Here is a 12,343-nt window from a genome sequence, read left to right on the forward strand (position 1 = left end):
ATTATGATGCTGTAGTTCTTTATTGGCACAGGTCAATAGAATATTGCCTACAAACGGATATTCATCAAACTCAAAGCTGCAGAGATCCAGATTAAACTCTACGAATGGATAAAAATTTAGTTGAAGGAGAATAGCAGTGTGTGCTCATTAAATGAGCTTGGTCAGGGGATATTAAGCGAGTTGCCAGTAGAACTACTATTATTTCTCAGCTACATAAGGATCTGTGCTCAGACATTCTAATGATATTAAAATGGGCGGTAATTGAATTAGAGGAAGCAGTCCGAAAATACACAACATGATGGACAAAGTATGTATTTGGGCTGATTAACAATATTAAATTTAATGCAGACATTGGATGGAAAAATAAGAATATGAGCTCCATTAATGGTGGTGAAATACAGATAAGGTGGATTGAAACGTGGGACTCATAGTAGACCCTATGCTCAACATGCCCAACCACTGCGGCACTAGATAGCCAGAACAGTCAAACATTTTTAAGAAGTCAGATCAAACTTCAATGCTCCAGTCAGACCACATCGTGCACACAGTATCTATTTCTGCTCACCCAAATCAAAGAGATATTCAAGAGCAGAGACTTGCGTCAGGTCTCCAATATGAAAATTATTTAAAGAGACAAGCTTTTTGGTCTGGAAAGGCGGCATCTGAGAGTTTTTCTTAAATTTTAGAGTACCCAATTATTTGTTTTCCAATTAAGGGGCAATTTAGTGTGGCCAATCCACCTAACCCGCACATCTTTGGGTTGTGGGGGTGAAACCCACGCAGACATGGGAGAATGTGCAAACTCCAGATGGACAATGACACGGGACCGGGATTCGAACCTGGGTCCTCAGTGCCATAGTCCCAGTGCTAACCACTGCACCAGGTGCCGCCCTGGCAGCTGAGAGTAGATCTCAAGAAATATATCAAGTAGTAAATAGTATGGAAAACATAGATCTAAACATAGACTCCAAATTAAATTGTGGGATTAGAACAAGGGGACATAGGTTCAAACAAATATAAAATAATTTTAAAACTGATGTCAGAAAATCCTTTTTCCTATAGAAAATATTCAACACTTGAGATAGTAGATGGTGGATGCAAAAGTACTGGGTAAATTTAAGGAACAATTAGATATTGCAACTGGGGGTACTTGTGGAAGAATTGACCATTATGGGATGAATGGTCTTCTCATCTGTAATGCGGTTTTGATCAGCAGAAGCCGTTTTGAACCTTTTGGAAGAGATTGCTAAACCACATTTGTTGAGCCAAAAATATAGGATCCCTACACAATGCCACAGCACGGTGGCACAGTAGTTAGCACTGCTGCCTCACAGTTGCAGAGACTCGGGTTTGATTCTGGCCTTGGGTGACTGTGTGGAGTTTGCATGTTCTCCCCGTGTCCGTATGGGTTTCTCTGGGGGATCCGGTTTCTTCCCACAGTCCAAAGATGTGCAGGTCAGGTGGGGTCACAGGGATTGGGCAGGGAATTGGCCTGGGTAGTGCATTCTTTTAGCGGGTCGGTGCAGATTTGATGGGCCGAAAGACCGCCTTCTGTACTGGAGGGATTCTATAAGGCACATACCAAGAGCTCAATATGTCAGACAGTCTAGAAAAGTATAGTGTGAAATTAGGAAAGCAAAAAACCATTAAAATGTTGACACGTAAAATCAAGGGGAACCCAAAAGATGTTGTATGACATAAAAAGTGCAAGGGGTTAACTAATGAAAAAATAGGACCCATTAGAGATGCAGAATACTTGGACATGGTTCTTAATATATATTTTGATCTGCTCTTAAGAAAGACTGGGAAATACACATTTTGCGGGTTGTAGCCATCTGGGATGGCCACTTACAACCAGGAACAGGGAAGGTCGCAAAGCTTAGCGGGAAAAATGGACAATGCGTGATTCAGGCAGGCTCACAGCTTGGAAATGTATATTTGCGAGTGAGGAATCCAGACGGTATCGAAACCCCAACCGATTAGCATTTGATGGACCGATTAGTATTTGATGGCCCATCTCCACCAAGACAAAGGACTGAAACTTGAGCAACCGGTACAGTCCCAGACATTTCGGCACCACTCCCTGTACTAGGGAAGCGTAAACACAGGGCCAGTGACCACTTGGGACACACCCAGCCATCAAGGCACCCGCCCATTTATTGGTTCGATTCGAACATAGTGGTCAGGGACCACCCAAGTAGTGGGGTCCAAACTGAAGGACCGCCCAAAAGAGCGCGAAAACCCCTAAGTATAAGAAGAGAGTCCACCATGTGTCCGGCCTCTCTTGGACCTGGCGTCCCGGCAACGACCATCTCCAATCGCAGCACCACCAGAAGCAAGTCCAAGTTCAACGCCCGCTACCAGACGGATGAGCCTAGCTGAGCAGCAGTTACTTCTACAGACTCGATAGATCCAGAATCGAACAGTGGCCACTGTTCCTCTGACCTAAGCCGGGTGCCTGAAGTTAAGTACAGGTTGTCTTCGTCAATAGGTGTAGTTTAACTAGTAGTGTTTATGTTGCATGACTAATTGTGTGTAAATAAAGTACTCTTGACCTTGAACTAACTAACTGGTATTTGGCTCTTTGATCGATAGTCGGTTGAACCTTGTGCTGGTATCATTCGATACCTGGCGACTGAGCATTAGCACATAGATATCCAAAGAAAGGAGGGCAACCTCACTGACTGCCATATTTACAGTAGGTAAAAAAGGCAACAGGGTGGAAGAGAGAGAGCAGGGGTGTGCAATATTCAATCCGATAATTATACAGACAGGAAATATTAAAGGGTTTTGCAGCCCTGAAAGTATATAATCTCTAGGCTTGAAAGAAACTTATACCAGGCTGCTCAGAAAAGCAAAGAATGAAATAGCGGAATCTCCATGTGCCATGCTGGAGGGCTGGAAGATTGCTAATGTTGCACTGTTGTTTAAAAAGGGAGAAAGGTGGGCAGCACTGTGGCATAGTGATTAGCACTGTTGCCTCATGGCGCTGAAGACCCGGGTTCGATCCCGGCCTGGGTCAATGTTAGTGTGGAATTTGCACATTCTCCCCATGTCTGCATGGGTCTCACCCCCACAACCTAAAAAGATGTGCAGAGTAAATGAATTGGCCACGCTAAATTGCCCCTTAATTGGAAAAAGAAATTGGGTACACTAAATTAAAAAATGATCTCGTTCGTCTATAGAGAAGATCGGATAAGTGACATATAAGAGCAGGTCATCAGCATATAGAGGCACCCCATGCAACACCCCCCTGATCTATCCCCCGGAAAACCTCAATGCTATCGCCAGTGGTTCTATTTTAAAAAGTGACAAAGGTTTGGCGGGCCGGATACAGAGGCTTGGAGGCTTACAACACCAGGTTAAAGTCCAACAGGTTTGTTTGGAGTCATTAGCTTTCGGAGCACAGCTCCTTCATCAGAGAAAAAAAACAGAGAAAGGGATAGCCTGAATAATTACAGGCCTGTCAGCCTACGTTGAGTGCTAGGCAACTTGTTGCTAAACGTTCTGAAGGACGCTATAATTAGTAATTTAGAAAAGTAAGGTTAATCAATGACAGTCAGCATGGATTTGTCAGATTAAAACTTGATGGAAACAAGCTGGGTCGAATCTATGTGGATTCTCACAAGGCTTTTGGCAATGTAGCAGATTAGTCAGAAGAATAAGAACCCAAGGGATCCAAGGGAAAATGGCAAGTTGGATCCAAAATTGCCTCAGTGGCAGGAAGCAAAGGGTATTGGCTAACGGATGTTTTTGGGTCTGGAAGGTCATTTCCAGTGGGGTTCTGCAGGGCTTCATGCTTTTTTAGGTGTATATCAATGAGTTAGATGTAGATGATTGTGAAGTTTACAGGCAATACAAAAATTTAGGAAGAAAGTGATAGATTACAGGGTGACATCAATGGTAGAAAAGGGGAAAACATAAGATACAAGAGCAGGGAGTTATGCTGGAAGTGTATACAACACTATTTGGTCACTGTTAGAATACTGGGAACCTTCTGGTCACCTCATTATGACAAAATACAAATTTCTTTACCCGTCAGTCTGGCCTCAATAAAAGTCGAGATGGATTTGCAGGTACAGTATTAGTTATTTTATTTGGCTTGCAAGCCTTTCTCAATTCACAGCAAGTACAAAGCACATCTTGCTTCATACACCTCCGGAATCAAGTGAGTCTGTAGGACAAAGGGATCTCTACTACTCTCACAACTGGCATCAAGTTTCACATACACGATTCCCATAGGTCATCCTATACCCCTCCTGACCTGGCCATACACTCTAATTGGCTCACTTCCAATCCCTTCCTCTGGCCCCTATTACCCAGCATCCTTTTCTTCTCCTTTGGTGGACACACCTCCTCCTTGCTTTGCCATGCGGTCTGAAATCCTTTGTCTGTGAACTCACCAGAATGAGACTGGCCTATCTCTACATTACAGTAACTAATATCTCGAAAGTAACTATTTTATATCACAATTACAGGAAAGATGTAATTGAGAAAACAGGGGAGATGTAAAAAAACTATTGCACAGAATGGAGAATCTTAGCTCTGAGAAAAGATTGAATAAACTGAGGTTGTTTCTTTGGAATAGTAGAGGCAGAAGGGAGATTTAACGGAGGTGCATAAATTTATATGGGACCTTGATAGAATGAACTGGAAGGATCTATTTAAGTTAGCGGAGAGATCAATAGCCAAGGGGCAGAGATTTAAAGTAAAGGATTAGAGGGAGTTGAGAAGAAATGTTTCCACCCAGAGGGTGGTGGGATCATTAACCCACTGCCCGAAAGGGTGGGAGACACAGAATCATCAACACATCCAAAAACAAGTTGAATATGCACTTGGAAGTGTTGTAACCTCTACAGACCAAGAGCGGGAAAGTGAGATTAGGCTGACGGTTCTTTTCCAGCTGGCACAAACACAATGGGCCAAACGGCTTCCTTCAGTGTTGTAAATTTTCTATGCTTCGCATATGTCTATCACAGCCAGCAAAATTTATTTTCGGTGAGCAAAGGACTGTGGGCATTTTCAATGGAAATCAAATTACATCGATACTATGTTCAAGTGTAACTTCTATCTGTGATTCATTTGGCAAAATACTGGTTAAAACTCTGACATTTACATTTTAAAATACAGTTAAAAAGTTGGCATAGTGTTTGAAGGCATATGATACACCAGCTTGTCCCTGTCTGTGTGGAAACAACTAGCAATGTGAAGCTGAAAATAAAATGTGACAACTCATTATTATGCACATCGACACAAGCAATACTGTATTAAATCAGCTCAGACCATCTAACTTGAGGAGCAAAAACTATTCTAATTTTTAAAAAGAAGAAAGTATGTGTTACAGCAGGTGAGACCAAATCATCGCCTGTGGGCCACAATCTGGCCTGCCAAGCCGCTGTATCCGGCCCGCCAAGCCTCTGGATCCGGCCCACCAAGCCGCTGGATCCGGCCCGCCAAGCCGCTGTATCCGGTCCATCAAGCCTCTGGATCCGGCCCTCTACCCCTCCTCTGCTCTCACTGCTCTACCCTCTACCCCTCCTCCGCTCTCACTGCTCTACCCTCTACCCCTCCTCCGCTCTACCCTCTACCCCTCTTTCGCTCTACCCTTCCTCAGCTCTCACTGCTCTGCCCTCTGCCCCTGCCCCACTCTCACTGCTCTACCCCTCCTCCGCTCTCACTGCTCTACCCTCTACCCCTCCTCCGTTCTCACTGCATTACCCTCTACCCCTCCCCCGCTCTCACTGCTCTGCCCTCTGCCCCTCTCCCGCTCTACCCTCTCCCCTGCTCTCACTGCTCGCTGTCGCTCCCCCACTCACACTGCTTTACCCTCTATCCCTCCCCGCTCTGGCCTCCGCCCCTCTCCCGCTGTCACTGCTCTACCCTCTTCCCCCGTTCTCACTGCTTTACCCTCTACCCCTCCCCTGCTCTCCCCTCTACCCCTCCCACTGCTCTGCCCTCTACCCCTCCCACTGCTCTGCCCTCTGCCCCTACCCTCTCAACTCTGGGTCAGGGTAACTTTCAAGCTTCAAATGGGGTCACAATGGCAAACGGTTTGAATAGTAATTGATATATCCCGATTAAGGGAGTGAACCTCATCCTTTAACTTAATCCATATGGATTCTGTATTTATGTTATTATTAGTTACATCCTTTCATTTGTATAGACAGTTATTTTTAATGCATATAGCTGCTCCACCTCACCTCCCGCTTTCTCTTGAAAGATGTGTTATAGCCTACAACATTTAGTTGCCGATCTTGTTCTCCATGTAACCTTGTTTCAGTCATCCCGATTATATCTGGATCCTCTCCTCCAAGTATTGCCATCAGTTCATCTGGTTTGCTTTTATTAATAGGTACATTGCTGCACCAACAGTTTAAATTGCTTTTAGTTATTTTCCAAGTTCTCTTCTCTCTTTGTTTTTCTTGTGTTGTTATTTTACCTGCGTGCTCTATGACTTTATTTGATCTTTAGCCGTTCATACCAGCCTTGAGTTTGTCCTTCAATCTCTTTTCTGAGTTTTTTAAAATTGTGTTTCTGTTCCTTCCCCGTCAGCCGTATTTACAGCCCCAGTTATCCTATCCGCTAGGTAGCCCATCCTAATGAAAATCCTCATAACAGTAAACACTACAATTATAATTTTATTGCCAGCGCATTTTATCTAAGAAATCAATTTGTATCAGGGAGTGAATTATAGGCTATAATCTGAGCCTATGGTCCCAAGCAATTTAAAACATTCAAACCTGTTAAGAAGCTGGAAGCCACATATAAATATCTTCCCCGTAATCTATTATTTTACGTGCAATCAATAAATTACTACATACTTAGGATATTAAAGGTAAAGTCTTTACATTTCTGAATCAGCACATGCTAGTCCAAGTCTGTACCAATCAAGCTATCCCATTAGTTATTTAGATCATGATACTATAGATATCAAGAACCCCAGGATACCGGTTTGGAAATTGTTGTAAAAATGAACATAAAGTTTAGTGTATTGCAATTATTAATCTCAGAGGAATCTTACAACACCAGGTTAAAGTCCAACAGGTTTGTTTTGAATCACTAGCTTTCAGAGCACTGCTCCTTCCTCAGGTGAACCTTAACCTGAGGAAGGAGCTGTGCTCCGAAAGCTAGTGATTCGAAACAAACCTGTTGGACTTTAACCTGGTGTTGTAAGACTTTTTACTGTGCTCACCCCAGTCCAATGCCGGCGTCTCCACATCATAATCTCAAAGGACTAGTCAAAGGTGAGGGTACCTAAATTTACTCTGTGTTCTGAACACTGTGACGAGGGGAAGGGTACTGTGTCGCATGGGGTAAATCCATTATTCTTTCAATGATTTCTGTGCAACTAACCATTGACTTTACTTCGATCAAGCACTATTTATTCTTTTTTAGAATGGCCAATCCACCTAACCTGCACATCTTTGGACTGTGGGAGGAAACCGGAGCACCCGGAGGAAACCCACACAGACACGGGGAGAACGTGCAAACTCCACACAGTCATCCAAGGCTGGAATTGAATCCAGGTCCCTGGCGCCGTGAGGCAGCCGTGCTGATCACTGTGCCACCGTGGATCAGGCATTATTTCCATGGCAACTCCACCTTAGGCCCACTATTCCTCCTGCTTTGTGATATTAATTATTTTTGCTGTTGGATCAAACTTGTCCTGCAGGCTGATAGCATTTTCACAAGCCATTCCGTAGCTGCAGAGTCCTCTGGTTCTGGGTATGGTGTTATCTGACTTCATTAAAGATATAATCCAATTTGGTTCCTGATTTTAGAGGGCATTAAGGGAAACTGCTATTTTCAAGCTCTTAAGAGTAACAACTTAATTTATCACCTTTTTCCATTATTAAAGCAGACAAGAAAGCTGATAAAGATCCGGTATGATGAAAACAGTTATTAAAATACACTCTTTTATTTTGAGTCTTGATTGTAATGTTCAACATTCCACACTGGAATGCAGCTCACTGCTGATGGTGCAGCTCACTGCTGATGGTGCAGCTCACTGCTGATGGTGCCAGCAACAGGACAATATTGGGAAGCTAGAATATGTTTATAATGCGGCTGTTGGATGATCCATCAAACATAGGACTGAAATCTCCCATATAAATATCTACAAGTTGTGTATCTTGGTTAAATTATGTAGGAACTAGGTTATTAAATGTCAAACATATGAAGTGATCCAGGAATGGCACACCTCCTAACTTCCTGGGTCCCCATGATGAACAGCCCAAAGGTCAACAGCTGTTATGTTTTTTGCCAAAAGGTCCAACATAAACTTACACACCTTCTTTGATTCTAGACTAAACTTGAAATTTTCTGCCCGGCGATACTACTTTCACAAAAAAAAGGAGTTTTAAACTATTAATTAGTTTGATATTTGATCAACTCCTCATTTCTACAGCTTTGGAAATCAATAAAAATTTAAATGTAATTTCGACTTGGAAAAACGCAAAATTGAGAGATAATCAGACAAAAATGGATGTCAAGTTAAAAGAGCAGAGACTAGATGGGCTAAGGAGTTAGTTAAGGAGGCTTTGATGAGGAAACGGAGAGTCAGAGGCATTAGGAATGAAAATGAAAATTGCTTATTGTCACAAGTAGGCTTCAAATGAAGTTACTGTGAAAAGCCCCTAGTTGCCACATTCCGGCGCCTGTTCGGGGAGGCTGGTATGGGAATTGAACCGTGCTGCTGGTCTGCTTTAAAAGCCAGCTCTTTAGCCCTGTGCTAAATCAGCCTCTTGGGAATTGCAGAACAGCAGCCGGTCAGCCAAAGGCATGACTGCAAATGGTATGGCAGGGGAAGATGATCTCACAAGAGGATAGGGACAGAGAAAAGAACCTCTGGTGGGACTGGGGAGAAAGGGGTTGTAAAGCTGTAAAAGGTTACAGAGAGAGAAAGGAATGAAGGCATAAGGCATTTTAAACCTGCAAATCAGAGTTGGTAGACCCAGAAACCAAAGTGTGTTAATGATAACCAGGGGTGGCATTGTCTTGCTGTTGAATAGATGTGGGCAAAAGCATTTTGATTGTGCTCAAATTTACAAAAAAGGTGGAAGTTAGGCAAGTCAGTCAGGAAAATAAAAATAAAGGTTTGCATTTATGTTGCACCTTTTATAACCCAAGAACATATCAAAGCACTTTGGAATCAATTAGGTACTTTTGAAGTTTAGTCAGTGTGGCAATATAAGAAACACGGCAACCAATTTGCACATTGCAATAGACAAGTCGGGATGAGCAGCAGACTTTGTTAAATTACTTGGAAAAGACTGGGCACTCAACAAATACTTTATATGCCAGTTATGCATATTATATTAACATTAATTTTGGTTACTTTTGTCCCCCAATTGAAAATGAATGTTCTGCACACTCGCTTCAAGGATGTTACTCTGAACAGTCCTTTCTACACCCCACTTAACTATTATATTCTTTGAAAACAGTATTTATTCCATGATGCAGTATACTGAAAGCAAATTAACAAAGATACCACATCACTTTGAGGCCTACACGATAACAGTCAGCCTTATTTCATTCACCTTGTATTAATCAAATGCCTGTCGGCCTCGTTAGGTTCTATGAAGAACACATTTTTGGGGGTTTAAGTTGGGATACCTGGTGGGAGTAGCAGGACACCATCAGTACTTTTGGAAGTCCACATGCAAGTAATTTACAAGCCACAGCAAGATCAATCGTGTTCCATTTAGGAGATGGAGAGAATGTACAATTTCACCCCCCTCTAGTTTCTGAGCTAAGGTTGTTTATCTGCATCAGTGGCATCTATTAGTATTCAGCCGTAGCCATAAAACCTAACAGATTTATCATTCCCATTGAAGAATTTTGGTCAGACCCAAACCTACTACAGGATAAAACATAACTACTAGCTGGGTTAGGATACAGCTAAGGTTATGATCATACTGAGATAATAAGTACAAAAAAAATGTTTTATCCATACCCACTTAAAATGTTCCTCCTGTGAATCACTTACTTCTCCATTACTGGTGACAGGAATTTCAGCTGCAGAATCTCGAGCAGGCGCTTCTGCCATTTCAGATTCCTTTAAAAACAAAATCAATTGGATTAGGAATTTTATTTACATTTAGACAAGGTTGACTATTATTTTTGTGCTCTCAAAGGTTGACCCTGCAAGCAGTCAAACCTTTCAACAAAAAGGGTCTGAAGCAGTGCTGGGAAAACCGCAATGTGAAGGATCGGGAATACTACAAGACAGGTTGGTGCAAGTTATTCCTGCAGATTTACAACAGCATTAAAAGTTGACTTCATGCTGTCAGTTACAGCTCTTTTCACCCTAAATGGTTTGATTAGGTCATATATTTGGAAAGAAATTATCACAATATTAATTATTGGACATAATTTTTAAAAATGAACAATTCTTGATTATCCTATTCAATATTTGACTTCCTACTGCTTTGAGAGCACATTTTGTAGACTACAGAATTCAAATGACTCATGGGAAATGTTCAATTTCAAGTAAATGCGATGAGAATGTTCCAACATGCACATTCTCCCTGTGTTTGTGTGGGTCTCACCCCCACAATCCAAAGATATGCAGAGTAAGTGGATTGCCACGCTAAATTGCCTCCTAATTGGAAAAAAATAATTGGGTACTCTTAAATTTATTTTTTAAAATTGTGTTCCAACATGAAACACTGGTTTCGCCTGGTGTTGTTTTTGGATATTGGTGAAAAACATCTGCGGAAAAAGTGAGAACTCAAAGCTCTCTTTCATTAAACAACAATAAAAGTATTTCTTTAAGTAAAAGAAAAATAATGAAACACTACAAAGAACAATCTTATCTTTTGGCACATTAAAAGTAAGCACTTAGTCCGTCAAAAACTGAAAACCCAAAAGTATCTGTTTCCCCCGTAATCCTAAACTCATTACTGAGCCCCCTCCATTTCCCAAACCAACAATAAATCTATTGGTAAAATCTAGCCAGTGACTATCACACTTAAGCGACTTTGGCTCAGTGAAGAAAACAACTTTCCGTTGTACAAACTGGCTTTTGCCTTCAGCATTTCATCTCCAACTGAGCTATTTCCAGAGGTTGGCTGCCTCTCTCTCGCTGTTGCTTCTTCAATACCTCCTCTGTAACTAGCCTGCTTCCTGGTTCACAGCACTTTGACTACTCAATGTCTCAATTGTAAAGAAAACCCTGTTCCCTATTCTTTCCGGTTCTTCCTTTCTGTTTGTTGCTGCCCAAACATGGTTCACAAAATACATGAGTTTGATTTTACTTGTGCAAAAAACAATATTTATTCTAATAGCATCTGACCATTCTGTGACAATTCTAAATATTGCTATTACACAAATTTAAAAATAATCCACATGAATTAATAATGAAGGTGGATTGTTTGGCATCAAATGATCGTTCACTGGATTTTCAATGGCGGCTAAAGCTGGATTTCCAGTCCCGGTATGCAATGGCTTGTTGTAATTTAAACAGCTGAGAAGTTTCACTAACTTGTTCAAACCATCAGATGGAGAAAGGAAACCATTCGCATTGGTAAATATCTACTCGTGGATTACTATGACTGCTTCCACAACTTGCATTTATAAAGCACTTTCAAAAGAATAAAAAGTCTAAAGCTCCATCACAGGGATCTTATAATAATCTTTATTAGTGTCACAAGTAGGCTTACATTAATACGGCAATTAGGTTACTGAGAAATGCCCCCATTCGGCATACTCCGGCCCCTGTTGGGGACACGGAGGACAATTCAGAATGTTCAATTCACCTGACAAACATGTCTTTCGGGACTTGAGAGGGGAAACCGGAGCAGACACTGGTAGAACATGCAAAATCCGCAGACAGTGACCCAAGTCGGAATCAAACCTGGGTCCCTGGTGCTGTGAAGCAACAGTGCTAATCACTGTGCTACAGTGCTCATTTTGTGTCTCCATCGCTCCCTCTCATTTTGTTTCTCTCCCTCCCTCATTTCATTTCTCTCCCTCTCATTTTATTTTTCTCCCACTCTCCCTCCCTCCCTCTCTCATTTTGTTCCTCTCCCTCCCTCCCTCCCTCTCTCTGTTTCGTTTGTCTCCCTCCCTCTCTCTCTCCGTTTCGTTTCTCTCCCATCCTCCCTCTCTCATTTTGTTTCTCTCCCTCCCTCCCTGTCCAGAGTCTGCACGTTCTCCCCATGTCTGCGTGGGTTTCCTCCAGACGCTCAGGTTTCCTCCCACAAGTCCTGAAAGACATGCTTGTTAAGTGAATTGGACATTCTGAATTCTCCTTCAGTGTACCCAAATAGGGACAGGAGTGTGGGCAACTAGGGGATTTTCACAGTAACTTCACTGCAGTGTTAATGTAAGCCTATTTGTG

The 12,343-nt window shown here is 42.2% G+C and overlaps 1 protein-coding gene and 1 long non-coding RNA gene across 11 annotated transcripts in view; one reads left to right on the forward strand and one right to left on the reverse strand.

Moving 5' to 3' along the window:
• Positions 1 to 12,343, forward strand: part of LOC140408608 (uncharacterized) — a 205,094-nt gene that overhangs the window by 190,168 nt on the left and 2,583 nt on the right. The window contains exon 3 of the long non-coding RNA XR_011940151.1: positions 10,137 to 10,231. This is a non-coding gene — a long non-coding RNA (uncharacterized lncRNA). The remainder of the gene's footprint in view (positions 1 to 10,136; positions 10,232 to 12,343) is intronic.
• The window catches only part of arfip1 (ADP-ribosylation factor interacting protein 1 (arfaptin 1)), a 278,354-nt gene that overhangs the window by 137,074 nt on the left and 128,937 nt on the right, over positions 1 to 12,343 (reverse strand). For 6 of the 10 annotated variants that reach the window (XM_072496042.1, XM_072496038.1, XM_072496047.1 and 3 more), the window contains one exon: positions 9,956 to 10,057. In XM_072496042.1, coding sequence (XP_072352143.1) covers positions 9,956 to 10,048 — 93 coding nt within the window. In that variant the 5' untranslated portion in view covers positions 10,049 to 10,057. The remainder of the gene's footprint in view (positions 1 to 9,955; positions 10,058 to 12,343) is intronic. The other 4 variants (XM_072496046.1, XM_072496045.1, XM_072496044.1 and 1 more) reach the window with 1 other exon arrangement.

This window comes from Scyliorhinus torazame, chromosome 3 (assembly GCF_047496885.1).
Source record: "Scyliorhinus torazame isolate Kashiwa2021f chromosome 3, sScyTor2.1, whole genome shotgun sequence".
Classification (NCBI taxonomy): domain Eukaryota; kingdom Metazoa; phylum Chordata; class Chondrichthyes; order Carcharhiniformes; family Scyliorhinidae; genus Scyliorhinus; species Scyliorhinus torazame.